Below are 15,378 nucleotides of genomic sequence, written 5' to 3' on the forward strand. Positions count from 1 at the left end.
TACATACATATATATATATATATATATATTTATATATATAGTATGTATAGCTCAGATTGGATATCGTATCGTATTGTTTATAATATTTATACAATCTAAAATTTCATCTAATTTATAATAACAGGGTGGGTATTCTCGATATATTTACATATTGTTTATAATAATGATATTATGATTATTATTGTGATTATTATTATCATTATTATTATTGTTGTTGTTATATAAATATGAGTATGGCGTAGTGCGTGTGTGATGTTGATGATGATTTTACACTGGTAACATTATATCGCGGGCGCGTGCAGATTACATTATACACCTGAATATATCTATATATATATATATAAATATATATAAAAGGTATACCTTTAGGTATGTATATATTTGTATATGTATAATGACATTTTTTTTTTTTTTTTTATTTCACCGAGTATTTTCCTGCGTTAGTGCGATACCTGAATAAGCTTTCGAGAAAAAAAAAAAAAAAGAAATTTTTTCAACAATTTGTTTTTAATCACTCTCGGCTTTGCCCTATGATTTTTTTTTTTTTTTTTTTTTTCTTAAACCCATCTCAAAAATACCGATATTGATTTTTTCATGAAAAAAGAAAAATAAAAACATTTCGTTTCAGAGGTGAAAGAAACACTTTCGGAGTCGGCACCTTGTTGTTTTTCTTTTTTTTTCTTCTTTAAACGTTTTTTCTAGCTGTTCAAAATCTGTGATAAAATTACGAAAAAAAAAACAAAATCACACGCGAGTGGGTTTTCGAACTGGAGAAATAATTTTTAAATTCAGTTATCAAATCGGATATGCGGTATGTATTATGATAGCTTTTGAATAGGAATGAGAATGGAAAAAAAAACGTCCAAAAGATAGAACGAATGATTAAAAAAAAAAAAAAAAAGAAAACGAGATAACAACGTCCCACTTTGAATCTTGCGTGAAAATGTCTAATTTCGGAAACGAAATTTAAAACATTTTTTTTGTCATGTTTTACAAAAATCAATTTTGATGTTTTTGAGATGGTTTTTCAATAAATCATGGGGTAAAGACGAGTGATTAATGAAAATATGAAATTTTTTTTTTTCCTCTTCAACTTTTCAAGGGTCGCAGTTACGTAGGAAAAATCATTGATGAAATTAAAAAATGTCATGGTCAACCGTTTACTGAGTTGGCGTGGAATGCCCCATATATAATATATATATATATATATTCACACACATATCTACATATATATACCGTGTAAATCGTGACGTTACTTATGTAAGCGCGCTCCTGGATTATCGCGTTATCTTTTCGTTGAATTTCGCCTCTGACTCTTTCCTCATCCTTTCTTTATTTCTTTTTCTCTCTCTCTCTCTCTCTCTCTCTCTTTCTTTCTTTCATATATATATATACACCTTGCCTTTATGCTACATAATTATTTATTTTATTTTATTCTTTCCTTCCTTCCTTCCTGCTTTCCTTCTTTCCTTCTTTCCACCGCGAAGCGTGTCAACAAGAACAGCTGTTATTTTCCGAGTGTACCTTGAGTCAGACAATCGGCAAATATCGAGACGTGAATATTTAGACAAACAATATTTGCACAGTTGTTTGGAATCTTGTTAAATTTAGCTTTCCATTGGGTTAGGTCAGTCATTGTTTTTCCAAATGAGAACAATATTTTTTATCTCTCATTGTGTATCGAGTATCATGTCATGTTATTTTTTCCTTCCTATTCTCTCCTCTTGCATTCTAATCGACCCCCCCCCCCCCCATCCCATCCCTCGCACCCCTTGCAATACCGCAATATAAATTCCTATTCGTATCTTTTATCGTTTTTAACACAAAAACCCGTTTATACTTACATATTTCACCACCATATACCATATACATACAGACATCTATGGTATATGTAGAATTCAACCCCCCCTCCCTCCCATAAAACTCTGCACCGTGAAAACAAGTTTTCTCAATAATTATCACTCAACTTTCTTTTTTCACTCACAATCAACTTTATATCTGACACACGCACTTCTATCTCATTGTCGCGCACGCGATTCACGCATAAATATACGTATATACCTACTATATTATAATGACGTTAACTATTTTACACGTACACATTCATGTGTGTACCTATACATATATGTTACTTATGTGGATCGTATTACACGCGTATATATCTCTATATATATATATATATATATGTATATATATATATATATACACACACACACACACACAAATGTATATATATATATATATATACCTAATCGTGTGTATAGTGTAAACAAATATGCATAAATCATTTTAATTTACAATGTAGATCTATATACTATAGATTTATTCGTAATTTTTATACACACAATTTATATGTATATAACGTACGCGCTTTATTATAATATATATATATACATATATATCTATATATAAATATACATATATATATATATGTATAATTATATATACTTACGTTATATTATCACTGGTTTTTTTTTCTCTGCTTCTCATTATCATTATTATTTTTCATTTCCAAATATTCACAAGATGATCAACAACCACCTTTGGAGCTCGACCTCGCGCGTTTTCGGTTCCGCACCCTGATCATCGCGACCATTTGTCAGTTGGCCGAAAGCACCGCGTCTTCTCAATTCCACTCGTCAACGACGTCGCCGAACTCGCGTTTAACCCTGCAGCGAACCATGTTAGTACTACCCCCGTTGTATAATTCTATGTTGTTGTCGTAACGCTCAAGATCGTCTTCCGGTGACCTTGAGCATCGGTAGCCTCAGTACTTGTGGAGTGTGATCGGTAGGTTACCGCTTGTGCTCACCGCGTTGCAGTCCTGATAGTACCTGTGGTAGAGCGGTGGCGAGGGTGCTGCACCAGAGGACAACGGCGTTGGGGGACTCGACCTGGAACGAGGCCGGGAGGAGAGAGATGATAACGTTATCAACGGTGGTAACGAATAACGAAAAAAGACCAGATTCAGGTGTGTTGAAAGTCCTGTGCAGGCAAGATCGCCGATCGATCGATCGATCACGATCGCTAGAACCAAGGCTTCGAAACGTACCTGTAAAGTTGACAGCTCGGCGATTGCGTGTCCTGGTAAATACCCGCGGTGTCAGGACTCGAGGCTTCCTGGTACCATTGCGAATGGCCCGTTGGATGGGTGCGGACACCACTGGCCGACGGATTGTAGTCGACGTGGTCCATGATGTATCCCGCTGCCGCAGTGGTGCAGTAAGGTGTGTACATCGTCCCCGGGGGCGATCCGTTCGACCTGGATGTCGGGTGTCCGTAACTGGCCATCAGGGACTCCCGGGAGCTGGTGGGTGGCATCATCGCGGTGCTGGTGTTCGATTGTACCGAGTGTTCCCTCGCCGCCTGGAGTTCCCGGGCACTTTGGAGGTGGACGGAGCTCGAACCCACGGACCCTGGGTGACCACCGGACTCCCGCGAACCCGTCAGAGCCTCGACACCGAAGGAACTCGGGTCCAGACCCTGCATTCCATTCGCGTCCGTCATTCCAGCCACCTCCTGGTGCCCGTGGTGTGGGGCCTGGTGAGGCGCCTGGTGCGCGTGGTGCGGGGCCTGAAGATGCGGCGAGGCCTGGTGAAGAGGTACCTGGTGCCCAAGGGCGGACTGGATGACGCTTGCTGCCGCTGCAGCGACGGATCCTGCCTTCACTTGGTCCTGCTGGATAGGACTGTGCGCGTACTTTGCAGCCTGCATTCCGCAGTGGGACGACGTCAGGTCGGAGCTTGGTTCACGTTTGGGTTTGCACTCGACGTTACCCTGGAGTTGAGTCTTGTTCTGCTTGCTCGTTGGATCCGACTTGCCACCGAGATGGGAAGCGTGGTGTTGCTGTTGCTGTTGCTGCTGCTGTTGGTCTTCGGCACGTTGTTTGTCACCTGCAGCACTGGATCCCGTCGGCGCTAATCCTTGGCGCTTCAGGGCTTCTTCCTTCTCCTTGAGGGCGTCCTTCTTCTTGAACCGCCGTCTACGACGGAGGTACGAACCATTGTCGAACATGTTGTAGCTGTCCGGATCGAGGGACCAGTAGCTACCCTTACCGGGCTTCTTGTCGTCCCTTGGAACCTTGACGAAACACTCGTTCAGGCTGAGGTTATGTCGTATCGAGTTTTGCCAGCCTTGCTTGTTCTCGCGGTAGTAGGGGAACCGTTCCATTATGAACTGGTATATCCCGTTCAGGGTGATCTTCTTGTCCGGCGCGTTTTGGATCGCCATAGCTATCAGGGCGATGTACGAGTACGGTGGCTTCACCATGTCTTTACTCGGATGGTGGATGTGCTGCTGGGCTATTCCCGGATAGCTAGTAGCGTAGGTGCCGTACCTGTACTGCTCGTAGTATCCAGGCGCCGTCGCCACTCCCGGATACGACGGCGTTCCCATACCGACGGGAACACCGGCGTGCCTGTAGTAGGCGTTCTGCTCGCCGAACAAGGTGTGCATTTTCAATCCTTAAGGACAAAAGAAGCCCCAATTCTCTTCGTCCAGCGTCTATCGTTCTTCCCGCGTTTATCGAACCCTGGGTTCCGTCCGGTACACCCGCGACCCTGGAGGTTCACGCGGTCAGAACATCCCGACAGCAAATTTTATCTCGTATATATATATAAAAACACAATCGTGCCCGGAAATCCCGTAACAATTGTCGACCCTTGTGGCACGGAATCGATCCAGATCCCTGATTCCAGAGGTGACTGAAGACCGGTTCCCTCGCTCTGATGCTGACTCGCTCGATATATCGGACGATCTAGGGAACTGCAGCCTTCCGGGATCGAGAGTATCGATCGCTCTCTCACGCGCGCGCGCACTGACGATGAGCCTACGAGGCAACTGCAGCGGGTAATGATGCACCACTCGACGTGCACGTCGGTTTAGATCGCACTTTTAAATTCTCACCTGCACCTCCGGCACCTGCACCCACGTTATCGGTGTCCGTCACCGTTGCACCGTTGCAGCCGTGTGCGGTTCGTCTTGTGCGTTCTTTGACGCTACTCGACGGTGTGTATGCAGAACGCGGACACCCTGCTTATTCCTTCCCACCCCGTTTCAGATATCTTTATACACTTCCTCGACGAGGCCTCGCACGTCAAGCCATCCACCGTTGACGATAATTAACGTCCACAAATAACCGCGCGCGAGGATGGTATAGGACCTTATCTTTCCATTGGATCCTCGTTAGATGTTATCCACGATTTCAACAATAATTTTCTTCTATTGTCACTGCACACGCCCCCCACATAGCACCGCGCACTTATCGTATTCACGCGTGTAACAAACTTCACCATATATGTATGTATGTATGTATATATGCGTATGCGGATATATTATGCACTCGTTTTGTCGTTACGTCACGGAAGTAGCGTCCTGGACCTTCCGGTCACGTGGTGGATGCCTGATCTTGGGTGTCGGGAAATTTTTTCGTCTCGGTTAAAACGGGGTGACGAGAAATCGGGGAAACCGAGAACAGGAGCGTAGGAGTCTGGATCGGGGCCTGAATCGCGCACCGAGTATCGGCACCAGGCGCTTTTCGGTATTATGATACACAACAGCCCGTCGTTTACTCAGCCCCGAGTAAAAACACACTGCGGACTCGGCCGCGCGGTGCCTCGACGATGAACGCCCGCCGCCCTCGCTTCGCTTCGCTTCGTTTCGTTTCGTCTCGCTTCCTTCCCTCCAGACGTGAAAATTAGCCCGAGTTACTCCCGCGAAAGGGGCGGAACCGACCGTCAGGGCGGGACACGAATCGTCGAGGTCGTCACGGTGGGGACGATATGGAGACGGGAAACGGCCACTTCGAGGACCCAAGGAACGTCGACGACTCGAAAACGCGACACTCCGACGACTCTCGTTGGCTATGAACGAAACTCCGCCCCTTCAGGATCGGCCAATCATCGTCGACCTCGATCGATCGACGTGCCTTGGATTACCCCTCGAGGCCTCACCCCGTTTCGAGCTCTCCTCGTCTCTCTTTATCTATCTATATATTTATCTCTCTCTCTTTCTCATGCTTGTCAGCCACAACTGGGTCTTGTGGAACGAAATTACTACGGGAGTGGCAAAAGACGGGACGTTGAGCGAGAACGAGAGGGATAACCAACCGTTTCGACATTCGCTGAGAGCCAGTTTCGCGAGGCACAATATTGATTTTATGGGATTAACGAGCTTCACCTTATACCTCGTCTAACGGGTGTACCTACTTCGTTTTTTAATTCGCCTTACGCAATTCAGGTGCATTTTTACTACCCCTTATGGATTACGCCGATGATGATGATGAATGCTGCATGAATCATAGACCTGCAACTCTACACAACTTCCGATATTATCCACCGAGTTGATTGCATCCTTGCAGGATCTGATTTCAAGGTAATATAACCTATAAAATCCTACGTTTAATCCTAAAACGAAAGTAAGTATGTATAAGTGTTTAGCCACGTACGTCAAGTCTCGTCTCTTCGAGGTGGCAGAGGTGGAGATCTCTCTCTCTCTCTCTCTCATCCCCCCACCACTTCGAACTCCTCTTTACTTACCTCTCTCCCAGATCTTATTCCCTCGCGAAGGATTCAATTTACCGTCTGTTTTTCCAAGGGTTCGACTCCCGGCTTGTACAAACACTCTGGAGACACCTCGATCTTAGGACGGTCTCATTCGGCGCATAAAAGATTCGCCGAAAATTTGCGAAACCTCGCAAAGTCTCACCTTTTATAACACGCGGATCGTCAAGTCTGACATCAAGATTCGACATCAACGTATAATAATAGTAAGTACATAAGAACTCTTCACTTTTTATTGGATGAACGTGTTCTACTGACCAACTATAAATTGAATTTCCGAATCAAACGAAACTGCAGAAGCAAAATGGTGTATATACACCCTGAATTGGACCGAATTGGTTATTTAAATCCTTAATCGGAAAGTCGAGAGTGCCGAAGGGCATGCGATAACAATCATTATATAGGTTCCGAACCCTTTTGAAGTTTAACCAAAAGTTAGATTGTCTTCAGACTTGAGACGAGGAAAATTAACATCCAAGTGGCTCAAACTCTCCCCGCAGCTATCGACTTTTTGCAAAGGGTTTAAATAAAATGGCTCTCTCTCTCTCTCTCTCTCTCTGCTTACTAACTTTTTCCTTTTTCTATTTTTGCTGTATCTCACATTATGTACTTGTCCAATATCGCTATGGACGTATGTACGTACTAAACATCTATCTATCTATCTATCTATCTGAAGCATTAAACCTCGCACCATATGGCCTCGAGTCTAACACTGCAAATAAGCAAATTTCCCAGCTTCTATGTATGTTCACAGCCGAATGATCGTTGATATGCAGTGTCGTAAATTACACGACTAATCGGAATTAACAGACTTAGGCGCGATCAGGATGATCGATTGGCGGTAGTTACACGTTGGTGGATGAGAGCCGGAAGCGGAAGCTTGTCGTGAAAGATCTCCGTGTGCCGGGGTTTAATTTACATGAAATTAAGGGACGAGGTGGAAGGGGAGGAAGCAGGGGAAGACAGCTAGACGGTCCGGGTCGCCGGAGGACTCGACGATGGAATGGAGGTTAAAGCGGGCAATCCATGCATAGATATGTCTGTTGTTATTTCAAGCGAAAAGTAGTTTGTTTTTTTAATTGATATTTCGGTGCCGTTTTCCTTTGAAACGGCGGGGGTTGGCCGACGGAGAGGAGGAGGCAGCTCGCTGCGCGGGTACCTTGTACGTTTTTCTAAAGAGCCTCGCCGGAAATGTTTATGAAATTTTGAAACCTTTTAAAATAAACTACTACTCCTTGACCTATCCCACGGACATGGTTGCCATACGCTTTATATACCAACACACAACCACATATTATCCAGTTGTGTACGTGTGCGGTAGACACTCGTACATATTTCTCCACACACCCAACTGCGGCTTGTCTATCTCCTTTTTTTTTAACCTGAAACAATAAACTAGGTGCTATTTTGTGCAGCCAGCGTACTACTTTATACTTAGCGCATGTATGTAGTACCTATCCAACTACCTATACCTACACGTATGTGTCGACTCTTATTTTTCTCATTCTTTCTTTCTTTCTTTCTTTCTTTCTTGGGAAGAGGTATTCACAATTGAACGATAGACGGAAAAACTTGCAGAGAAATAAGACATTACGCTTCACGTGGAAAAGGGAATAAAATCCCTGTAAAATATATTAAGATATATGCACGAATCCAGTATACCTAAATTAAGGTTATGTAATACACGTCCGTTGTGCATATTATGTTATAGGTGTGGAAATTATCGGAAGGAAGGCTTTTCCCGACGTGGCCGTGAAAATTTTTCGTACGTTCTACGTGGCTGCGTGGATGATCATATATAAGACGGTGAATGAACCGCGTGTGTCTTGTCGCTGAGAGTCAGGTCGGAGCCTGGATGTTTACGCAAGGATGAAATTTAATTCCAGAGACCTCCGACCCGCTGCAGCCAGTATGTAAACCTATCCGAAAGCCGTATCCGACAGCGCGTCACGGAAAAAGCTTGCAGGCTAAGTTAACGAAAAAAATGAACGAAGAAAAAGGAAAAGGAAACAGAGAGAAGGGAAAAGAGAAAGAAGAAGAATAAGAAGAAAGATATTATAAAGTAACTTACTGCGAGTTGAAAAACTGTGCGGTGGAGGAAAATCAAACGAATTTATTTAAATTCTAATTAACAAAACTAATTAATATTTCTAATATTCGTCGGGATGCATTTTGCAGACGACTAGAAGCCGACGATTGGGTCTAAACTCTGCGTCTCGTCTCATGCACTTGACCAAACATCGACGACGACGACGACGACGACGACGTCGGGATCATCTGCGAACGATCGCGAAACGCGCAATCGAGCCGCGGGTATACGAAATGTATTTCACAAGGATAACAAACATCTCCAGGGTATTTTGAAATCCTTGCATCCCATCGATATACTGAAAGCATGGCATCCGCTTCGTCGGTTGTGATGTGCAGTCGATCGTGCCTCTCCTGATTTTATACCCTGCTGCATGTCGGAATCGATCATATATCAAAAGTCTCCTTTCTGCATTCCAGGATCGAGATATTAAGGCATCCGTCGCTTCGTGCAGCCTGATTCAGGAACTGCCGTATAGTGCAGGGGAGTTCCTGCTCTTGCGAAGGACCGATGAGTTGAAAAATTCCAAGGATTTCGGCCGGAGGAAAAGGCTAAAGTAAATATAACCAGATTTCGTTCGTTTCCCTCCTCAAAGTTCCAGTCCGCGCATGATGGTAGTCATACAGGGAATCCGACGATCCTTAAACATGAGGAAAAAGTATGACTGACGGATGACGTTGGTACCAAACTACTTTTCAATCTCTTCTTCATGTTCCTGCTTTTACGACCATGACGATTAGATTCTCATATCACATACCTACCTAGGAGTGCACTCGCTTGAGATAACAAACGATTCGACTTAATATCGCCAAAATTCTACTTCAAAGCATGTTTTTCGAACAATTATAGTAAATTTCTGAGAAGATTTATAGTATAGGATAGTACGTATAACGAAGCAGAGAGTGAAGTTGGTGACGTAAACGTAACGATTCATTTTTATGAAAAATCATCATTTCGCAAATGTAAGATCGTCTCATTGTCAAATTGAGAAATCTATTTTCAACGAGCCAAGGGTATTCAGATTGTGAAAATTGAACTCGTTTAAAATGCTTCTAAACTTTTGTAGAGCAATGACTTGAGTTTCAATATATCGTCACATTAAGGCCTTAGGCCACTCTAAAGGCCAAAAAAAATAGGCTTTTTGGGGATTTTTTTTCAAAAATACTACAAAATAAATCGAGATAACAGAAACGTGATTTTATTATTCATATCAGTGACTGCTTACAATAATTTTTTTGAAGCGATTTATTTCAAAATGGCAGCTGTGCAGCGTTTTTGCGACGACGTCTCCTTTTTCTCGGGGTCCACGGCCGGACTAACAGCTCCTGTAATTTTTTTAATCATAATGAGCCAATGAATTTTTTTGATTATATATAAAAACTGCTATAGAAGTACGTAGGATTTTTGCGATTTATTGATTTTTTACCAAATGGCGCACTTCTAAAGTGGAAAGTGAAGAACTTGCCTAAAAAATTGTCAGATAATTGTTAACAACAAATGTACTACGGAATATAAAAAAAAAAAATCCTACGTACTTCCATAGACAATGTATTTTCCAAGATATATATTCAAAATTTCAAATTAATCGGTTGAAAATTGCCTGAGTTATGAGTCCAGCCAACTTAAAAAATGCAGTATTAAGGACCAGACAGCCTTTTGTACTAAAATTCGAAAACCGAGTATTTAAAGGTTTTTTCCGGTCATAATCTTTTGGGACATGATTTTTGAGGTCCTAGGGGATCGATTTTTCGAAAATTCTACTGTGGCCCAAGGCCTTAAGTGGAAAATGGAAAATGTCGAATGAGCGTGGAGGAACGTGAAGAGATAAATAGAGGCAACGGCGGAGGAGGGTGGTGGGGGGGGGGGGGGGGGTAATAAGTGGTGAAATGCTGAGTGGATGGTAACGGAATTGTGGAAAATAAGCCAGAGCTGGCTTTATACCCCGGCCATGGCAGTGAGTGCATTCGATGTGCAAATCGGTTTACCGGACCGTCGGCTGACCGGCTCTCGAGCGTCCGGCGGCGAGCTTGCCTTCCGTTTCCCGGCATAAAACAACATTCGTGTGGTGAAAACATCATCCCCTGCATGCGCTCAGAGCGAGTGGTATCCGGATAGGCAGACAGACCCTGGCTGCCGATGCGGAACGACAGGATGTCGAAAGAAGCGCGAGATATCCGCGGTCAGAATTGTTACGTTTTTGCAAATGATATAGGTATGTGGATAATTCGTGACCAGCTTGTTTTAGAATTGAGGATGATTCGTCGAACGTAGGTCATTTTAGAAGCGTTTTTTTTTTTTATTCATTACTACGACGTTTCGGTAGGGCTGCAGCTTACCATTTTCAGGCTATATGTAACAAACACAATTTTTGAATAGAATTTGCTTATTTTAAGATTCACATTATAATATGACTAGTTAATTACTTGTTGATGTAGGTCGTAAGTTACACAACAATGTGAAATAATCTCAATTTTGAGGTTAGGAAACGGTTTTTACATATTTGTGATAAATAGGTTAAATATATACTAAATTACCAAAGCGAAAATAATATGTATAGGTAGTTAGGCACGATATTGCGCCATTTTAGACGCTTCGTTGCTGTACATGTATAAACTTTTAGGGTCGTCCTTATTTACGGCATTGACGAAGTTTTTCACCCACCCTAACCTCTAAATTGACTTAAAATAATTCCAAAACAATTGCATAATTTTTACAGATTCTTACCTCGAAGATAGTCCGTTAATTGTTGTACAACTTTCTTATGGAAACATAACATTGGAAAGAACTTTTTTTTCTCAGCATATATATATATATCATTGTAAGAGTAATAATGTGAAGATAAATCTGTAACTTTGAGGTTTTAATGAGCATTAGTATACCTAATACTACTAACATCACGATGCCAGGCAATATCGACAAATTGCACTTCCTCTAAATAGAAAAAACGAAAAAAAAAAAAAAAAGAAAACAGTTTTTAAGAAACTTGGATCACAAAGCGGACTATCTTAGAGTTGAAATGAAAATGTGAAAAAATGAGGAAATTGTTTTTGAATAATTTGAAGTTGATTTGCGGGATGAGGTGGGTGAGAAATTCGTCAACACCCTAAATAAGGTTCACCCTATTGTGTAACCCATAAACCTTGATTTGTAATTGCAAGCTCGTATACATATACCTAAGCGAAAGATTCTGCGGAACTTTCGTTGTGGCTTTCGGTGATCGTTGGTATTCGGTGGTTTTAAAATAGCTCTCTTTCCTCGCCGTTCCGTATCGTGGTATACGCGGTTGGTACATGGGGTTTTCAATGGTGTGCGTGAAGCGGTCTGCGTGCGGTGTTTGTTCAGCCGCAACTTCTCTAAATCTTTTGTGCACCGGAGGGTTGCAGTTGCACTACTAGTATACTCTCTCGGACCACGGAGTCTCGTTGACGTCGTCGTCGTCGTCGTCGTCGTTGTAATCAGCCGCGCAGCTATAAAATCCCAGACTTCCATCTTCTATTTAAGTTCAAATATAATTGGTGGCCCAACACCCAAGAATATCTAAGTAAACCGCCATAACAATTGCAATTTGAAAATGGCAATCATCGCGAGCATGACTTGTGATTTTTTCGACCAAGACCAAAAGACAATAATAACCGTCAATTATAACTAATCCAAGTCTCGAATCTCTAATTAAATTGATAAGATCAATGTGTGATGAGATTTAATTATACGAGGATATGAAACGCTCGGTATTTCAAATATAAGCAAAGTAGTTTGAGTGACATTCGGATTAATGAGGATAGTCACGTATAACTCGCTTGACAAATGTTACCGACTGACGTACAACAACAACAAAAAAAAACAATTCATTATTTTTAAACAAGGCATTGTATCGTCGGTTGACACCGTCTCTCGTTGCTGATGCAGAGTGAAATTCGTTCCGGAGCAATTTGGCCTGTACCGGTCGTCTTGCAGCGATACCAACTGCACAGCAGTGACTCGGAACAGCATAATATACCGGCCACCGGCGTCCGTCAAGAACGATCAACTATTAGGTGTTGGCATAGAGTCGTATCGTTTAGTCAGAACACAGATCAACTGACTAAAAGACACAGAGGCACGGCCAAGACAAACCTTAAATGCTTGCTAACCAAACAGTCGGTCTAAATTAGCCACACCTACTCAAACGGGTCCCCCCCCCCCTGCCCCTCTCCGAAACTCACCAGCTTTCTATCTGCCCCCCCTCCCCTCCCCCATCTGCACCTTTATACATGTCATACATGTGACTGTTATTATAACACGATGAGATATAATTTACACGTTCGTCCAATTAATTATCCTCCAAACTGACTGAATTTTTACCCAAAAAGGAAAAATGCTGTCACTGTGAAAAAAAATGCAGCGTGGACTTGGATAGAATATTTTTTGTCATGTCATTTCAACACTATTTGAGGTTAATATAATATCATTTTATTTTTAAGTTCTGAATTAATCAGGAAAATCGGTGAGTTTTGGTTAATTTTAAATTGTAGAAGGTCGATATCGAGGAAATTGGAATAGTATAAAGCGTCGAAACGACGAATAATAAGAAATCCTACGCGACACGGGGACTATAAAGAATTAGCTCGTATAACAGTACCTACCTATACCTACCTAAAACTATAACCTACCTACTACTATTTGTTCGGTAAATATACAGAATTCCTGAATGATCGAAATTACGTGTGTACCTAGTACCTATACCTACTATCGTCGAAAATACACCGTGTATAATCGTCTAGATTACAACGAACGTCAAATGGAGACACGCGTGTTTCTCTGTTGCGATATGATAGGTGCTGGCTAGACTGCAGCCTATGGGAGTCTCGTTCGAGCTGTTCTAAGCTCTAAATGACAAGTTGACTATTAATAGGATTAGTCCCAGCAACGCACACACGTCGAGTTTATCCCGTGTTCCCGTGGGCACACACGCGTGCGTATCTTCTGTCCTTCGTACCGCGGCATCCATGCGTGTGCACGTCTATACCTAGATCATCCTAGCACGGTAACTGCATCAGCATCAGCATCAGCATCAGCATCAGCAGCAGCATTCCAACACTAATAACTAAAACGTTTTGGGAATGGAGGAGCTGATGCTGTTGCTGCTGGCCCAGGCATCGGATTTATTTCTTCAGCCGCAGACAATAAGGAAGGAAATGGCCGATATGTTTTCAATAAAAATAAACCAGCCGGATTTTCGGGGTTGCGCGACCTGCGACGACGGGGGACTCAGGGGGGAAGTAGAGTGGGGTTAAAGAAAGTTTGTTTTCGTCTGGTTCAGATTGTGATGACGCGTCTCCCCCCGTTCCCCGCACTTCTCTCTCTCTCTCTCTCTCTCTGCACGGTCTGCCCGTGTCTCACACAGCTTGCTGCTCGCTCCTGATGTCAGCCTCTTCCATCCCCCAGGATATACTCGACGTCCTACCCGCGGTACTCCGCAATGTCTATTTTCAGGGATTTCCAAAAAACTTTTCAAATGTAGAGTCATTATTGCGTAGTGAGCGCAACTCGATCGGTAAAAGAGTACTTATAACCACAACGATCTATCTTTGGTATACCATTAAAAAAATTCAACACTCTGAAGAAGTTTTTCCTTCTATCTGTAATACAAAAACGGGAGGATTTCTCAGCTGAATGAAACGTAGAGAATATTATATACAAATCGGTACGGTTATAATTGTTTCCACTGACGATGAGACCGGCGACGCGATCACCGAGGGGCTACACATTGTACAAAATCGGGGGAACTGAACGAGGGCAGGGTATATACGAATTATGCAATGACAACCCTATCTGTCCGCACCAACCGCAGTGTATATGTATATTGGACTGGCAGAGTATTATACTCAGTCAAGATAATCCTCGGTGTCTATTGATATGCTGATGAAAGGACTTGTCGCGTGAAATTGCCACCCGGTGCACTGTGTAAGGCTAATACAGCGGTACACACGGACGTGTCTACACACGCAGCTTCCAACATATGTAGGATCCCGATATATCCGCACACCATGGGATATGGTATGATAAGTCCCAACGTTTCGTATCACCTACCGACAATCATATCTTCACCGACCAGCAGGTCTCGCGTACCTTTTTCTGCAGGGTGTCTTGACCCTTGACCCTCACTTCACTTCATCTCCTTGGATTCTTTTTTCATTTTTAAAAGTCGAGGCGAAGTGCATACGGAATGCGACATTTTGTATCGTGTTTATAGCCCACCTACCTATATGCAACGAGAACTCGTGATAAGATAAATTTCGTGGATCCGGGCTGAGCTGGAACAACACCCATCGAGTATGAATTAAGACCTCCCTTACGCGCTAAGAAAACATCCTCAATTGGCGTCCCGGCCGCGCTTCTTCGCCCATATTATAATCTCAACTACTTTACGACTTCGGCATGCTTCGGCCAAGACGTTATAACGACCTGCATCGTGATGCTCTTAACAACGGCTTTACTCGTCTCATGGTTTGGTATTATTTCACGCCCTAGCACCTCGTTGTTCGGCCTATCATGTGTCTTCGAGATGATACTTCACCACTCCGTTGTGGAATTCAATCATCGATTTTGATAGTATTCCATTCTCGCGTGATGGAGGTGCACATCGCTGCTGCGTCATACCTGCACAAACCATAAAGCCGAGAGAAATCCGGGAAAGCCAACGACGTGGTGGGTACAGTACAGTATAGAGCTTTCCTTCTCCAATATTGG

The 15,378-nt window shown here is 42.9% G+C and overlaps 1 protein-coding gene across 1 annotated transcript; it reads right to left on the reverse strand.

Annotated features, from left to right (window-relative positions):
- Window positions 1-2,546: 2,546 nt before the first annotated feature.
- LOC124403981 (forkhead box C1-B) lies at window positions 2,547-4,598 on the reverse strand. The gene is made up of 2 exons (XM_046877757.1): window positions 3,053-4,598; window positions 2,547-2,894 (listed from the first exon to the last, which is right to left on the reverse strand). The coding sequence occupies exons 1-2, from the start codon at window positions 4,453-4,455 to the stop codon at window positions 2,768-2,770; spliced, it is 1,530 nt and encodes a 509-aa protein (XP_046733713.1). The 5' UTR covers window positions 4,456-4,598; the 3' UTR covers window positions 2,547-2,767.
- Between the last annotated feature and the right edge of the window lie 10,780 nt (window positions 4,599-15,378).

The sequence above is a fragment of the Diprion similis genome, chromosome 3 (genome assembly GCF_021155765.1).
Source record: "Diprion similis isolate iyDipSimi1 chromosome 3, iyDipSimi1.1, whole genome shotgun sequence".
Lineage (NCBI taxonomy): Eukaryota > Metazoa > Arthropoda > Insecta > Hymenoptera > Diprionidae > Diprion > Diprion similis.

Excerpts from the sequence above, each read along its gene's own strand:
- LOC124403981 (XM_046877757.1), bottom strand. The coding sequence starts at position 4,455 with ATGCACACCTTGTTCGGCGAGCAGAACGCCTACTACAGGCACGCCGGT. Across the intron at positions 2,895-3,052 it reads CCGAGCTGTCAACTTTACAG|GTCGAGTCCCCCAACGCCGT; the intron begins GTACGTTTCGAA and ends GCCTCGTTCCAG.